This window comes from Pongo pygmaeus, chromosome 8 (assembly GCF_028885625.2).
Source record: "Pongo pygmaeus isolate AG05252 chromosome 8, NHGRI_mPonPyg2-v2.0_pri, whole genome shotgun sequence".
Lineage (NCBI taxonomy): Eukaryota > Metazoa > Chordata > Mammalia > Primates > Hominidae > Pongo > Pongo pygmaeus.
In genome coordinates, this window is record NC_072381.2 from 26,912,424 (window position 1) to 26,930,140 (window position 17,717).

Consider the following 17,717-nt stretch of genomic DNA (forward strand, 5'->3'; position numbering starts at 1 on the left):
TGTTAATTTGATTGAACATATGTGTTATTTTCAAAAATGTAAATCGAATATATGTGGATTGGATATATATGTACATATATGAAATATGACTTGACATTATAGAGTAGACTTAGCTCATGGCAATGTTTTTTTCTGAAAGCACCTTCAGAAATATTTCTTATTTCTAGTTTTTTAATGTTTCAGAGATTATGGAGAAAAGGGGGTTCTATGAATCCCAGATAGTACATGAGGCAGATTTGGTTTCAGTAATTTTAGCATCATTCATTGTAAGGCAGTGATCCCTACAAACTTCTTCATGTTGAGAAATCTGAAAAGTCCTAGCAGCCAGCATGAATGAAAAGTGGGTCGGGGCCACTGGCAGGGCAGGGCATTGTGAGCCATGTGCCTGTGCTCTCAAGTTCCAAGTTTGTGGGGATGCATGCAGGGGATTCTGGACCTGATTTTTTCCTCTACCCAGGATGAGGTCTGGTTGGCAGGGCAACTGGCCTTCACTTGGTGGCCTTCAGAGGGTGCCCTCATTGCTTGCCTTCGGTTGGTGCCTTCAGTTGGTGCTCTTCAGTTGGTGGTCCTTAGTTGGTGGTCTTCAGTTGTTGGGCAGTGTTGGAAGGAGGATGAATCCGTTTGTGCTCTCTCCTCCCCCAGTCACAGCTCTCAAGCTTGTTGCCTCCAGCCCCTTCTAAAATAAACCAGACAGGTTGGCAGGTTTTTCTTAGCAGACAAGTCAGCTCAGGGTACGGGGGTTATGCGGGGTGTGGGCCGCTAGTGCAGTGCCACCCCATGGCCCAGGGCTGCCCGTGCCAGCCGTGGCTTTGCAAGGAAGAGGTGATAGGTGTTGAGCTCTGCAGACCTGGGGGCAAGCGAAGGCCAAAGCTCCCCGAGAAGAGCAGGGGTGCCCCATGGGGACCACGCTGAACTGTCACATGTGCACCAAAGGCAGCCCCAGTCAGGGCCAGCACAAGGGATCTGCAGAGCCAGCTTGTGGCTCTGACGTCTATGAGTGAGCAGACAGCAAAAGTACAGGCTGTGATGTACAGGAGCAGAGGCGCCCTGAACATGCTGTCCCCCAATGCCAGCCACAAGCGGGGCGATCTCAGGGCATGGTGAGTGAAGCCTTCCTGCAGCTCTGGGATCCACGAGGTGGAGGTGGCAGTAGCGCTGGACTCCACTGCTTTGGAGCCTGCCCAATCGAATTTGGGAGCCAGCGAGGGACCTGACAGCAGTATATTGGCCACCAGAAGACACCCAAAGATAGGGAGGCAATGGATACTGCTATAGTTCAGCAGATCCTCTGGTCATTGCTGGCCCAAGTTTCCCCCAGAGGTATCCAAAGCCTCAGTTTTCTCACCTATAAAAGATGTGGTTGTTATGAGGCTTCCATAAGGTAAGTGTGTACAAACCATGGCAAAATGATGGTAACTTAAAAGAGACCATTTCTATGAGGCTTCTATAAGGTAAGTGTGTAAAAATCTGGACACAATACCTATAATTTTTAAAGGGTTCAATATATGCAGAAGGAGGATTATTTTTTCTCATCTAATTTTTAGAATGAGTTTATAAGATTGGTGATACTCATATATCTTAGAAAATCAAACCAATGATCAGAATAAATAGATCACCAAAGTCACAAAGCAGTTCACAATGCATTCATTGGATAATTTTTAGTTAAAAGTAGCAATGATGATCACATTGAAAATTTTGTATTATGTTGTGGTTTTCTCTTCCATAATCCTCTTGGTGTTATGAAACCATAGATTCTAAGTTGCTCAATCAAAGCGATCATTAGAAAAATGTGATGTACTTGGCCGGGCGCGGTGGCTCACACCTGTAATCCCAGCACTTTGGGAGGCCAAGACAGGTGGATCACAAGGTCAGGAGATTGAGACCATCGTGGTTAACACTGTGAAACCCTGTCTCTATTACAAATACAAAAAATTAGCTGGGCGGGGTGGCGGGCGCCTGTAGTCCCAGCTACTCAGGAGGCTGAGGTAGGAGAATGGTGTGAACCTGGGAGGCGGAGCTTGCAGTGAGCCAAGATTGTGCCACTGCACTCCAGCCTGGGCGACAGAGCAAGACTTCATCTCAAAAAAAAAAAAAAAAGAAAGAAAAGAAAAGAAAAGAAAAGAAAAATGTGATGTACTTAGTGTGTAAATCTTAGAACATTTCTTTTGTTAGTCTTGTTAATTTGAACATGTGTGTTATTTTCAAAAATGTAAATGGAACATACGTGGATTCGATATATATATGTACATATGAAATATGACTTGATATTATAGACTAGGCTTAGCTCATGGCAATGGTTTTTTCTGAAAGCACCCACAGAAATGTCTCATTTCTAGTTTGTTAATCTTTCAGAGATTATGGGGGAAAGGGGTTTTTATGAATCTGAGACAGTGCATCAGGCAGATTTGGTTTCAGTAATTTTAACATCATTCATTGTAAGGTGATGATCCCTAGGAACTTCTTCACAGTGAGAAACCTGAAAGGTTCTAGCAGCCAGCAATGAACTAAAGGTGGGGCGGGACCGCTGGCAGGGCGGGGCTTTGTGAGCCATGTGTCTGTGCTCTCAAGTTCCAGGATTGTGGGGGTGCATGCAGGGGATTCCGGACCTGATTGTTTCCTCTGAACCAGGATGTGGTCTGGTTGGCAGGGCAACTGGCCTTCACTTGGTGGCCTTCAGTGGATGCCCACATTGGTTGCCTTCGGTTAGTGCCCTCGGTTGGTACCCTCAGTTGTTTCTTTTCAGTTGGTGGTCTTCAGTTGGTGGTCCTCAGTTGTTGGGCAGTGGTGGAAGGAGGATGAATCCGTTTGTGCTCTCTCCTCCCCCAGTCACAGCTCTCAGGCTTGTTGCCTCCAGGCCCTTCTAAAATAAACCAGACAGGTTGGAAGGTTTTTCTTAGCAGACAAATCAGCTCAGGGTACTGGGATGACACAGGGTGAGGGCTGCTAGCTCAATGCCACCCCACGGCCCAGTGCTACCTGTGCCAGCAATGCTTTTGCCAGGAAGAGCTCAGAAGTGTTCAGCTCTGCAGACTTGAGGGCAAGTGAAGGTCCAAGCTGCCTGAGAAGAGCAGGGTGCCCCATGGGGTCCACACTGAACTGTTGCATATGCACAAGGGTTCTGCTGAGCCGTCCTGTGGCTCTGACATCTACCAGCGTGCGGACAGTGAAGACACAGGCCGCAATATACAGGAGCAGAGGCACCTGGAACACGCTGTCCCCAATGCCAGCCACAAGCCGGGCTATCTCAGGGTGTGGTGGGTGAAGCCGTCCTGCAGCTCTGAGATCCACAAGGTGGAGGTGGTAGTAGCGTAGGACTCTACTGCTTTGGAGGCTGCCCAATCAAATTTGGGAGCCAGCGAGGGTCCTGACAGCAGCGCACTGGCCACCAGAAGAAGCAGAAAGGTAGGGAGATAATGGATACTGCTTAAGTTCAGGAGCTCCTCTGGCCACTGATGGTCCAAGGTTCCCCCAGAGGCATCCAAAGCCTCAGTTTTCTCATCTATAAAAGGTGTGATTGTTATGAGGCTTCCATAAGGTAAGTGTGTGAAAACCATGGCAAAAGTGCTTGTAATTTAACAGGGAGGGTTTCTATGAGGCTTCTATAAGGTAGGTGTGTAAAAATCTGGATACAATACCTATAATTTAGGTCACTGTAACCTCTGCCTCCTGGGTTCAAGCCATTCTCCTGCCTTAGCCTCCCAAGTAGAGGCATACGCCATCACGCCTGACTAATTTTGTCCTTTTTAGGAGAGACAGGGTTTCACCATGTTGGTCAGGCTGGTCTTGAACTCCTGACCGCAGGTGATCCGCTCACCTTGGCTTCCGTAAGTACTGGGATTACAGGCGTGAGCCACCATCCACGACCAAAAATTTCATTTCTTAATTAAGAAACCTGTTTCTAAGGAGATGCTTGTGGTCTAAATATGCAGATTCCCAGTCATTTCCAAGAAGAAGGGAATGACTGCAAGGCAACCTGGGAGGGAGTCTGGGATTGTTCTGAGGCTGTGAAAGCCATTGAAATTCACACATAGGAGGGTCAAAAAAGGGAATCCACATGTTTGATCCCTCCATGTACTGGGTATAACTTGGTCTTCGTTAAGTTGCACCACCTTTGGCATCAGAGAGAACTGGATTTGAATCCCAGTTCCAACACTCATTAGGACACAATCATGAACGTGTCTTTAACTCCTCAGAGCCTCCCTTTGCTTATCTATAAAAGAGGGGATTCTTATGAGGCTTCTGTAAGGTAAATGAGTAAAAATTTGGGTGGGCAAAAGGCCTGTAATTTAAAAGATAGGGTTGTTATGAGGCTTCGATAAGGTAAGTGTGTAAAAATCTGACACAATGTCTATAATTTTGAAAGTGTTCAATATATAGAGAAGGATTATTTTTCTCTCATTTAATTTTTAGAGCAAGTTTATAAAATGGTGTTACTCATGTTTTTGAGATAATCAAACCAAAGATCACAAAGATTAAATGAGTCACCATAATCACAAAGCAGTTCACAATACATTTACTGGGTAATTGACAGTTAAAAGTAGCAATGATGATCACGTTTAAAATCTTGTATTGTGTGGTGCTTTTCTCTTACGTAAGCCTCTTTGTTGAAGCCATAGATTCTCAGTTGCTGTATCAAAGTGATCACTAGAAAACTGTGATATACTTAGTGTATAAATTTTAGGAAATGTCCTCTATTACTCTTATTAATTTGATTGAATACATGTGCTATTTTCAAAAATGTAAATGAAATATATGTGGATTGAATATATACGTGTATGTATATATATGAAATATGATTTGACATTATAGTGTAGGCATAGCTCATGGCAATGTGATTTTCTGAAAGCAGCTGCAGAAATCTGTCATTTTTCTAGTTTGTAGAAATCTCAGAGGTTATGGGGTAAAGGGAGTTCTATGAATCTCAGACACTGTGTGAGGCAGATTTGGTTTCAGTAATTTTCGCATCATTCATTGTAAGGTGATGATCCCTAGGAACTTCATCACAGTGAGAAACCTGAAAGGTCCTAGCAGCCAGCAATGAATGAAAGGTGGGGTGGGGCTGCTGGCAGGGCGGGGCCTTGTGAGCCATGTGCCTGTGCTCTCAAGTTCCAAGTTTGTGGGGATGCATGCAGGGGATCCTGGGCCTGATTGTTTCCTCTGAACCAGGATACGGTCTGGTTGGCAGGACAACTGGCCTTCACTTGGTGGCCTTCAGTGGGCGTCCTCATTGGTTGCCTTCAGTTAGTGCCCTCGGTTGGTACCTTCAGTTGTTTCTCTTCAGTTGGTGGTCCTCAATTGGTGGTCTTCAATTGTTGGGCAGTGGTGGAAGGAGGATGAATCCGTTTGTGCTCTCTTCTCCCCCAGTCACAGCTGTCAGGCTTTTGCATCCAGGCCCTTCTAAAATAAACTGGACAGGTTGGCAGGATTTTTTAGCAGACAAGTCAGCTCAGAGTACGGGGGTGATATAGGGTGCATGCTGCTAGCGCAGTGCCACCCCATGGCCCAGGACTGCTCGTGCCAGCAATGCTTTTGCCAGCAAGAGGCGATAGGTGTTGAGCTCTGCACACTTGGGGGCAAGCAAAGGCCCAAGCTGCCCGAGAAGAGCAGGAGTGCCCCATGTGGACCACACTGAACTGTCGCATGTGCACCAAAGCCAGCCCCAATCAGGGCCAGCACGAGGGTTCTGCAGACCCAGCCTGTGGCTCTGGTGTCTATGAGTGTGCAGACAGCAAAGATACAGCCCGCAAGATACAGGAGCAGAGGTGCCTGGAACACGCTGTCCCACAATGCCAAACACAAATGGGGCCAGCTAAGGGTGCGGTGGGAGAAGCCATCCTGCAGCTCTGAGATCCACAAAGTGGAGGTAGCAGTAGCACCAACTCCACTGCTTTGAAGGCTGCCCAGTCGAATTTGGGAGCCAGTGAGGGTCCTGACAGCAGCACATTGGACACCAGAAGACACCCAAAGGTAGGGAGGTGGCAGATACTGCTTAAGTTCAGGAGCTCCTCTGGCCGTTGCTGACCCAAAATTCCCCCAGAGTCATCCACAGCCTGGGGCTCCTTCCTCCTGCCTGGAGTTTGCTTTCCTATGCCCAGGCCCCAAGCAAGAGGATTGGCTCTGCCTCGAGTCCTCACCCCTTCTTCTTTCCCTGCTGTGTCCAGCCAGTTTCTTACTTTCCTCCTACCTACCCCAATGCCCAGTTCTGTTTCCTCCTCTTCCTCCCCCAGGCTGGCTGAAAACTAAGTTGCAAAATACAAAATGCATACTACAGATTTCATTGCTGTAGACGAAATGTCTGACAGCTTTTCTATTTAAACTCTGGTTGTTCTCTTCATTTCTTTAAACATTAGAATAATTAAGCCTCATAATAGATGTGCCTTTGTAACTTGAAAGTACAACACTCAATTTTCACAATGAAAAAAAATTTAATTTTTCTTTTCATAAATTTTTGGCACAGGTAGTATTTAGTTATTGAGTAACTCCTTTAGTGGAGATTTGTGAGATTTTGGTGCACCCACCACCCAAGCAGTGCACATGGAATCCAATTTGTAGTCTCTTATCTTTCTCCCCCTTCCCACGGTTTTGCCCTGAGTATCATTCTTTTCTTTGAGACTGAGTCTCATTCTGTCACCCAGGCTGGAATGCTATGTCACGATGTCAGCTCGCTGCAACCCTTGCTTCCTGAGTGCATGTGATCCTCCTCCTTCAGCCTCCCGAGTAGCTGGGATTAGAGGCGCAGGTCACAATGCCCGACTAAATTTTTTGTATTTTTAGTAGTGACTGGCTTTCACCAAATTGGCCAGTCTGTTCTCGAACTCCTGACTTCAAGAGGTCTGCCTGTCTTGGCATCCCCTCAGGCAGGGATTACAGGAATCAGCCACCAGAACCCAGCCAAACTTTCCCCTTTTTTGTTGTTTTTTTTCTAATTTCCTGAAGTCATTCTTTGAGTTGTCATGTAGATTAATGGGTTTCTCAAACTACTAGAAAACTAGTTGAAGAAATAAACAGGCAGTTTGTGAATATTAGAACAGTGGTGCTGAGCATGGCTAAAGCATCTCTGCATTCACAGGGAGAGGAGCAGAAGACCTTCTGGTGTGGGCTGGGCGGCAATTCACTTGTGGGCTGGGCAGCAATTCACTTGCAGGAGAAACAGCCCGGGTGTGGAGAGGTGGCCATCCTTGGCGGGATCCTTTCTAAGGTGCCAAGAAATCAACGTAGAGCTTCCTCTATCTGATTCTCTAACAACTGTAAACCTTCCATGAGTCAAGCTTTCTGTCAAAAGGACAAATTAAAAGGCAAGAAAATAAAATCGTAATACCAGGACTTTTGGGGGAAAAAAAACCCCACACATCTAATTCCAGATTATTTCAGGGACCCGCACATTTTGCCCAAATCTCTGTCTATTGTTTCTGTGTCCAATGTACTCTTGGTTGTTGTTGTTGGTGTTTATCTGTTTTTTGTTTTTTGTTGTTGTTGTTGTTTTTGTTGAGACTAAGTCTCGCTCTGTCGCCAGGCTGGAGAGCAGTGGCGTGATCTCAGCTCACTACAACCTCTACCTCCCGGGTTCAAGCGATACTCCTGCCTCAGCCTCCCGAGTAGCTGGGACTACAGGCATGCACCATCACGCCCAGCTAACTTTTGTATTTTTAGTAGAGACAGGGTTTCACCATGTTTGCCAGGATGGTCTTAATCTCTTGACCTCATAATCTGCCCACCTTGGCCTTCCAAATTGTGGGGTTTACAGGCAGGGGCCACCCCGCCCAGCCCAATATACTCTTTGTTGAGGACAATGTTCAAAAGTTGTTCCTGTACTCAGCACGGTATGAAACTAGATAAATACATTTTAGGGAAATCAACAATAGAATTTTTTTGAAAGAAAATTTGTTTTCAAGGTTTATTCTTCAATTATCAAAGGTTTTCAAAAGTAAAACATACTATTCCTCTCCACAATCCCAGTTAATCCAGACCCTCCTTGGTGGGCTTTATCAAATACCGTACTCACCTTCCTGAATCTTTTGCTGAATCTCATATGAAGTTTTGTCACAGAACCTCAGATTTTTCATAAGGTTTTGTGTACCATGTCATGCCTGTGAATTGTTTTCTTTGCTTTGTTTTTATTTTTATTTTTATTTTTTTGTAAGAAGTAGCCAGGAAGTATCTTTTTTTGCTTTATAGATGTAAACTGCTTTGTATTTTCAGATTAACTTTCAAGAATGTTGAAAATTCTTTGTTCACTCATCTTTTCTCGCTTCCTCCCTCTCAGGACCTATAAATGGCACCACCCAGCCCAATGGACAGATGCCCCAGGCTGCGCATTCTGTCAGTGCTGTTCTTGAAGAGGCCCAGGCACATGCTGAAACATGCAAGGTAAAACCAGCAAGCAGCTGACATACATTCCATCCAGCCGTCCCCCAAAGCCCATGTTCTCAACCATTTGCATTGTTACAATAACTGCTCTTTTAAAAAGAGAAAACACGCGGTGGCTCACGCCTGTAATTGCATTACTTTGGGAGACTGAAACAGGAGAAGTGCTTGAGCTCCAGAGTTCCAGACCAGCCTGGGCAACAGAACAAGGGCTCATCTCTACTAGAAATCAAAGAATTAGCCAGGCATGGTGGCGTGCACCTGTGATCCTAGCTACTTGGGTGGCTGAGGTGTTTGAATTGCTTGAGCCCAGGATTTCAAGGCTGCGGTGAGCTGTGATCACACCACTGCACTCCAGCCTACGTGATAGATAAATACCTTGTCATAAAAAAAGAAAAAAAGATAAAAATGGGTTGCATTTTCTATTTTCCCCATTAATGTCCTACATACATCCCCAGGGTGATGGAGGAGAAAATACATTGTAAAATAATAGCCAATAGGTATGACATCCTCCATAACATTTTTTCAACCAAATAGATCAATGAGGATTCACTTAAATCTATCTTAAAATCATAGCTAATAATCATGATTTAGTTACTAATCTAGTTCAAAACCTCTCAGTTGACTGTATAAATTCTGCTGAATATTTCTCATATGTGATTCAAAACAACCTTAAATAACTGTGACAATAGCATATCACCCAGCTAGGACAGGCAGGGTGCTTCACTTTAGCAATTTTTCACTTCTTTCACCCCTTCATGTTGTCCATCAGTCAGTGGTGAAAACAACTAAATCTTGGTATTTATTGAACTTCATATAATTCTGACAACCACTGCAGGCCTGTAAAAGTTGTATTTCTTTAATGTTCTCATTATCTTCTCAAGCCTGTGTTTCTCATACGATGTACTTTCAGCTGTTATTATTTTCATTATTTCTATAATGCCAATCGAAGGAAAGCATTTAAAAATGCTGAAAGAAATAAAAGAATCCCAGAATAGAAATCACTTAACTATATGTGAACATCAATACCCAAGCTGCCTGTTCAGAAATTTTTTAAAAAGGAAAAAGTACATTGCCAGTTAATTAGCTTATCATCCTAAGTAAATAAACTAAATAAAATAGAAACTAAATCAGAAGGCACTTCATTAGAACAAAAACTTCCAAATTTAATCTTCAGTGGTAACAGGCTATTAAGCAGAGGAAGAAATAAACTGGAACCCTGATGAAATGTAAATTGGAATGATAATTATCACTAAAACAGAGGGATGCAATCCAGCTGCCTGGGGACATTTCATTATATAAATACAAATTATTATTATCTATGCCAGTATTGGCAGGGGAAGGGCTATGCCTCTATTAGACTTTAGCCAGATTTGGCATTCTGGTTTCTACCAGTAGCACGCTGGTGATTTTTCTTTTCAGAACTCATATATGTATCTCATTTGATCTCATCACGATCTGAGACACAGGTCATAATAGGGACTAGAGGGCACATTTTATACCCGGTGAACCAGCCAACTTTCATGCAGTTGAGAAAAAGTAAACTGTCCAGGTGAGGTGGCTCACACCTGTAATTCCAGCATTTTGGGAGGCCAAGGTGGACAGATCACTTGAGCCCGGGAGTTGGAGACCAGCCTGGGCAACATGGCAAAAAGCCATCTCTACAAAAAATACAAAAATTAGCTGGGCATGGTGGCACATGCTTGTCATCCCAGCCACTTGGGAGGCTGAGGCATAAGGATCACTGAGCCCTAGAGGCAGAGGTTGCAGTGAGTCGAGCTTGCACCACTGCACTCCAGCCTGGGTGACACAGCAAGATCCTGTCACAAAAAAAAAAAAAAAAAAAAAAAAAAAAAAAAGACCAGGTGCGGTGGCTCATGCCTGTAATCCCAGCACTTTGGGAGGCAGAGGCAGGCAGATCATGAGGTCAGGAGTTCAAGACCAGCCTGACCAACATGGTGAAACCCCATCTCCACTAAAAATACAAACTTAGCTGGAGGTGGTAGCCAGCGCCTGTAGTCCCAGCTACTCGGGAGGCTGAGGCAGGAGAATCGCTTAAACCCAGGAGGCGGAGGTTGCGGTGAGCCAAGATGGCGCCACTGCACTCCAGCCTGGGCGACAGAGCAAAACTCTTTCTCAATAATAATAGTAATAATAATAATAATAATAATAAAGGCCAATTAGAGTCATTTCCCTATTCCAGAGCAAAGATGAGCTCATGAACAACTAGGGTTCTCAGTGACTGAGGGACGGGGGCCCCCCAGGCGGCAGACAGAGACCTCACATATCTATGGCATGGTCTTGTCCACTGGGGCTGTTTTGTCAAGAATAAAGAATGCTACTCAGGAGACTGAGGCGGGAGGATCGCTCAGGAGGTCGAGGTTGTGGTGAGCCCAGATCGCGCCATGCACTCAGCCTGGGTGACAGAGTGAGACCCTGTCCCCATTAATTAATAACAATAAATTAAAATTTGAAAAATTTTAAAATAATAAATGCCGCTGTCGCTTGGTTGCAGGATCAGAAGCCAGCCCTCGGGAACCGCCAGGAGCCAGGAGCACCCCGGGCCCCGCAAGGCCCCAAGTCCAGCCTGCCCCACCCGCTCCGGTGCAGAGGTCCTGGGACACCCGTGGCAGCCCCTCCACACCCCCCAAGGCCAAGGGCACAGACAGCGGGGGCTTCCCCGCCCCGCCCGACTGCTTCCTGCCGCCACAGCAGCCACCAATGCAGCTCCTGGAGTACCCAGAGCTCTCGCCGCCGCCCCCAGACTTCATGGAGACGCCCCTGGACTTCGTGCTCCCTCCCCTCGCTGTCGCCAAGAGGCCTCCTATGCCCCACCCCCCCAACAGACACGAAGCATCAATGTTCACAAGCAGCAAATGAATAAATGTTAAACGTTCTTCCTACTGTATTTCTATAAGGATTATTGGGTCAGTCAATCTGGAGGTCAACACTATAATTAAAACTAGCTTTCACCATCCCATGCCTTCTTAAGTCTTGGTGACCTTAGATTTTCATCTCTACCTCTGCGACCTTCAGAATTTTCAGGAAAATAGAGGAAAACGAGAAAACATGACAATCTCTTTCTCTGAGATTCCCGTTACTTGGGGCCCTGGACACAAGCTGTTTTGCCTTTTTTGTTTGTTTTGGTTTTTTTTTTTTTTTTTTTTGAGTTGGAGTCTTGCTCTGTTGCCCAAGCTGGAGTGCAGTGGCGCGATCTCGGCTCACTGCAAGCTCCGCCTCCCGGGTTCACGCCATTCTCCTGCGTCAGCCTCCCGAGTAGCTGGGACTACAGGCGCCCGCCACAGCGCCCGGCTAATTTTTTGTATTTTTAGTGGAGACGGGGTTTCACCGTGTTAGCCAGGATGTGGTCTTGATCTCCTGACCTCGTGATCCACCCGCCTCGGCCTGCCAAAGTGCTGGGATTACAGGCGTGAGCAACCGCGCCCGGCCTGGTTTCGCTTTTTTAATGCTTGAATAACAGTAATTTAAAAAATAGTTATTCAGATAGTTTTTGAATTCTCTATTATTACAATGCTGTAAGTATCCTGTAAATAAGAATGTAGGGGCAGGTAAAAGCAATCTTACCGATGTATATTTCAGTCTGGAATGTTTTCCCTCAGGGATACATTTAATGCCCAATTTATCCTAGGCTCTTGTTACCTATATCTCTTCTCTTTCAAATTGGCTTCTGATGGGCTAAAAGGCTATTTTCTTAAAATTAAGGAAGGTAGTTAATGGTATGTTTTAATATTTGGAGAAGAGTAAGCTGTAGATCATGCTGTCTCAACCCATGGGCTTCCACGGCCCAGGACAACTTTGAATGCTGCCCAACAAATATTAAAACATTATAAGCTCTTTGCAGGGCGCGGTGACTCACACCTGTAATCCCAGCACTATTGGGAGGCCAAGGCTGGCAGATCACTCGAGGTCAGGAGTTCGAGACCAGCTTGGCCAACATGGCAAAACCTTATCCGTACTAAAAATACAAAAATTAGCCAAGTGCTGTGACACATGCCTGTAATCCCAGCAACTCCAGAGGCTGAGGTGGGAGAATCCTTTGAACTCAGGAGGTGGAGGCTGCAGTGAGCTGAGATCTTGCTACTGCACTCAATCCTGGACGACAGGGCAAGACTTTCTCTTTAAAAAATTATGAGCTCTTTTTGCAATTTTTTTTTTAGCTGATCAGCTATTGCTAGTGTTAGTGCATCATATGTGTGTCCCAGGGAAGCTAAAAGATTGGACACCCCTGCAGGTTAAATGGAAATTTAAAATGAAGCGAATTTAGTTTTAAAACCAAAATATTTATGAATTAAAACTGGCAAGGTGTTCTTAAGTTTTTTGAGTATATGCTTGAAATAGGATAGAAGGTAAATTTGCTTTACATTAAATTTTATCTCAGGAACAGTAACTCTCCAGTTGTAGTATATTATGTTCTTTTGATGTCAGATATAGTAATAATATGGCTTTTCTTTTTAAAAATTTTTTTTTAAATTTTGTTTTACTTTAAGTTCCAGGATACATATGCAGAATGTGCAGATTTGTTACATAGGTAAACGTGTGTCATGGTGGTTTGCTGAACCTATCAACCCATCACCTAAATATTAAGCCCAGCATGCGTTAGCTATCTGTCCTGATGCTCTCCTTCCCCTCAATCCCCCACAACAGGCCCCAGTGTATGTTGTTCCCCTCTTTGTGCCCATGTGAAAAACACAGCTTTTCTGATACCTGACTACATAATGGTCATTATGCAGATCTCTGGGACAATACAGGAAAGGTTCAGCAAAGAGAGCTGTGAAAGTTGTCAGAATCAAAATGGAGTCACTCATGTTAAGAAAACACTGACAAATAGAACCAGGCAAGTCCATGAATAGAGGGTTCTCATGAGGATCATCAACTCGGTGATTTTCACTCAAGTGGAACACCATGTTTGGTGTCTGACTGAGAGGTCTTTACAAGTACCAGCTATACATGAGTGGGGTTATTTAGATTGATCCCGAAAATGCAGCAAACTTTGTTCCTTTATGAAAATTTTAGTGAGATACTGGAGGCGGGGGGAGTGCAAAAGCTGGGGTGAAATTGGACATTAGAGAGGAAGTGCAAGGATAATAATATATTATGAACAATATATAATTAATAGTATAGGGCAGTAATGCTACATTACAGCTTATGAAAACTCCATAATTTCTTTGATAGTGCTGCCACTGGGGAAAGACCCATGTAATAGGCCAACTGCAACAAAAACCACAGGGTTTGGAAGAGTTTACAGAAAATATGATTTAACCTGTCACATGATGGAATATGAGCTTACATTTTACAGTGGGTCCTCAAAAAGGAGAATGAACATTTAAGCCACATTGTTTTTTGATCATAGAAATCTTGGCTGGTATGATACTGAAATGACCCAAGTCCATGAGATAATTGAGCCTTTGAAGTGTGCTTGAGACTTATGGCTTGATGTCTGATCCATTTTTACCAACAGTTTATGTGTGCTTGGGTACAATGTAGTATACCTGTTCCTTAGAACAAGCTTGTTTAGCATGTTCCACAAATCTTCTGCCTGCAGCCTGTTATCTGGTCTGTTGCATCCACCAATTACTAAGAAGGATGTTTTAAAATCTTCTGAGGGCAGATTTGTCAATATCTTTTCATTGTTCTGGCGAATTGTGCCTTATATATTCTGACACTGTTTATTATTAAGTGTAAACAAAAATTATGTATATGACTTCCTGGTGAATTGAACCATCTATCACCATGCAATGTTTTCTGCTTTTTATCTTGTACTCATGCAGCTGTATCATCTTTTTTCAGGTTTTTGCCTGACACATCTATTCATGCACTTTCAAACTCTCTATGTTCTATGTTTGCCACTTTTAATGACATATGGCGGATTTTGTTGTGTTTATATCTAGTTCAGGAATTATTATCTTTTAACTGCAATTTTATTCTTTTTACTTTTTAAATTTTCTTTCTTTCCTTTTTTTTTTTTTTTTTTAAGAGACAGTGTCTCATTCTGTCACCCAGGCTGGAGTGCAGTGGTGCGATCATAGCTCACTGCAGCCTCAACTTTCTGGGCTCAAGCCATCCTCTTGCCTCAGACTCCCGAGTAGCTGGTACTACAGGCTTATGCCATCATGCCTGGCTAATTCTTATTTTTTGTAGAGATAGGAGTCTCACCATGTCATCTAGGCTGGTCCCTAACTCCTGGCCTCAAGCAATCCTTCTGCCCTGGCCTCCCAAAGTGTTGGAATTACAGGTATGAGCCACCACGAATGGCCTCTTCGTATGACTCATACTGTGATTATATATTTGTATTTGTTTTTAACATCTTATTTTGTACTTCCTATTACCCTGGATTTTTCTGGGGTTTTTATCTTCCTTTTTTGTCTACTTCACGTGATTAGGATTTTTCTCTTACTCCCCTTTTTAAGCTTCTTGTTGAAAAGTTATATACTGTGTCTATTCTTTTGATGGCTAGTTATAATGATAATATCCACACTCAATAATGTCCCAAGTTAAACAACTTTAACCTAGGAAACACACGGAGTTTGGAACACTTTGGTTTCAAACACACACACACACACACACACACACACACACACATTATTGCCTAGTAGTTGAGTTATGGCTGACTTCTTTTTTCCTAAAGTATATTTATTTCTTTTAATGGCTAGTTATAATGATAATATCCATACTCAATAAAGTCCCAAGTTAAACAACTTTAACCTAGGAAATACACGGACTTTGGAACACTTTGGTTTCAAACACACACACACACACACACACACACACAATTATTGCCTAGTAGTTGAGTTATAGCTGACTTCTTTTTTTCCTAGAGTATCTTTATTTTACCTCATTCTTCAAAGATGGTTTCAGTGGGTGTAAAATTCCAATTGGCAGTAAAAACTCAGCTTTTTGAGGGAATTGTCCCCACTGTCTTCTCCCTTTCACTCTTGCTGTTGAGAAGTCAGCTGTCAAATTATTGTTTCTATTAGGTCATCTCTTTGTTTCCCCTCTGCATGATTTTAAGACCTTTTCTTCGTCTTTGGTGCATACAGTAGGTATAACTGTGGGTTTCTTTTTACTTAAGTTGCCTGATATTTTACTGAGGTTTCTGAATCTAGAAATATCTGTCTTTCACTATTCCAGAAAAATGTAATTTATATTGTTTTCAAACATTGCCTGTCCTTATACACTTCTTCTAAAACTCTAATGAAATATACGTTAGATCTTCTAACACTAGCCTCCCTATCTCTTAATTGTGTATATTTTCCATTTCTTTATCAATTCTGGGTATATTAATCAGACATTAACTTCTATTCACTAATTCTTTTCTTCAGCACAATGTAATCTACGTTAAAGCCATCCATTTCTGGTTTCTGTTTTCTGAAATAGACTTTACGTTTTAGAGCAGTATTAGATTCACAGCAAAATTCAGCAAAAAGTATTGGGAGTTCCCATTTGTCCCCTGTCCCCACACATGCACAGCCTCCTCCACTATCAAAATGCTACAAACATCGTACTGAAACAATTGAGGAACCTACATTGACACATCAGTAGTACCCAAAGTCCACAGTTTACTTCAGGTTTACTCTTGATGTTGCACAATCTATGGGTTTTCAGAAATGTACAGTGACATGTATCCACCATTATAGAATCATATAGATTAGTTTCCCTGTCTTAAAAATCCTATATTCTGCCTATTAATCTCTCCCTCCCATTTAAACCCTGGAAACCACTGGTCTTTTTTACTGTCTCCGTAATTATACCATTTCCAAAATATATAGTTAGAATCACAGTATGTAGCCATTTCTAATTGATTTCTTTTCCTTAATAATATGCATTTATGGTTCCTCCATGTCTTAGTCTATTTTCTGTTCCTACAGCAGAATACATGGGTAGTTTATTTTAAAAAGAGATGTATTTTGGATCATGCTTCTAGAGCCTGGGAAGTCCAAAGAGCATGGTGCCAGTGTCTGGGGAAGGCCCACTGACTGTATCATACCGTGGCAGATAAGTGGAAGGAGAAGTGGCTGCATGAAAAAGGGGGACAAACCAGGAGAGGCAACCTTGCTCACAACAACCCAATCTCGTGGAAACTAATGCATTCCCATGAGAACTAACCCCATAGAACCTGGAAGAGATTAATCCATCTTAATGACTCTTAAAGCACCTCCCACCACTGCCACTTTGGGGACCAAGCCTAAACATGAGTTTTGGAAGGGCCAATCCATAGTCAAACCATAGCACTCCATTATCTTTTCATGCCTTGATAATTCATTTGTCCTTTATTTAACTTTTTTTTTTTTGAGATGGGGTCTCATTCTATCATCCAGGTTGGAATGCAGTGGCGTGATCTTAGCTTCATTTCTTCTTATCACTGAATAATATTCCATTGTCTGGATGGACCATAGTTCATTTATTCATTCCCCTATTGCTAGACATCTTGGTTGCCACCAAATTTTAGCAATTATGGATAAAGCTGCTAGAAACTCGTGTGCAGACACTTGTGTGAATATCAGTTTTCAACTCACTTAAGCAAATAGGAGTGCAATTGCAGGATCATATGGAAAAAGCTGTGTTTAGTTGTGTAAGAAACTGCCAACCTGTCTTCTAAAGTGGCTGTTTCATTTTGCTTTCCCTCCAAGAATAAATGAGATTTCTTATTGCTCCCCATCCTTGTCACTGTTTGGTATTGTCAGTGTTTTGTATTTAAGCATTTCAATAGGTAGGTAGTGGTATCAATTTTAATTTGCTATTTCCTAATGACATATGATGTTGAGCAATTTTTTCATATGCCTATTAGCCATCTGTACATCTTCTTTGGTGAGGTGTGTGTTCAGATCTTTTGTCAACTTTTTAACTGGGTTATTCCTTTTCTTAATTTTTTTTTAGATTAGTTTTTTTTGTTTTTGTTTTTGGTTTTTTTTCTTTTTTTATTATTATTATACTTTAGGTTTTAGGGTACATGTGCACAATGTGCAGGTTAGTTACATATGTATACATGTGCCATGCTGGTGTGCTGCACCCATTAACTCATCATTTAGCATTAGGTATATCTCCTAATGCTATCCCTCCCCCCTCCCCCCACTCCACAACAGTCCCCAGAGTGTGATGTCCCCCTTCCTGTGTCCATGTGTTCTCATTGTTCAATTCCCACCTATGAGTGAGAACATGCGGTGTTTGGTTTTTTGTCCTTGCGATAGTTTACTGACAATAATGATATCCAGTTTCATCCACGTCCCTACAAAGGACATGAACTCATCATTTTTCATGGCTGCATAGTATTCCATGGTGTATATGTGCCACATTTTCTTAATCCAGTCTATCATTGATGGACATTTGGGTTGGTT

The 17,717-nt window shown here is 43.0% G+C and overlaps 1 protein-coding gene across 4 annotated transcripts in view; it reads left to right on the plus strand.

Moving 5' to 3' along the window:
- The window catches only part of LOC129006670 (amyloid beta A4 precursor protein-binding family B member 1-interacting protein-like), a 35,554-nt gene extending 24,216 nt beyond the window's left edge, over window positions 1-11,338 (plus strand). For 2 of the 4 annotated variants that reach the window (XM_054436590.1, XM_054436589.1), the window contains exons 2-3: window positions 8,264-8,367; window positions 10,880-11,338. In XM_054436590.1, the coding sequence (XP_054292565.1) occupies window positions 8,361-8,367; window positions 10,880-11,244 (372 nt within the window). In that variant the 5' untranslated portion in view covers window positions 8,264-8,360 and the 3' untranslated portion in view covers window positions 11,245-11,338. Of the gene's footprint in view, window positions 1-5,100; window positions 5,968-8,263; window positions 8,368-10,879 lie in introns of those variants that run through there. The other 2 variants (XM_054436587.1, XM_054436588.1) reach the window with 2 other exon arrangements.
- The last annotated feature ends 6,379 nt before the right edge of the window (window positions 11,339-17,717 follow it).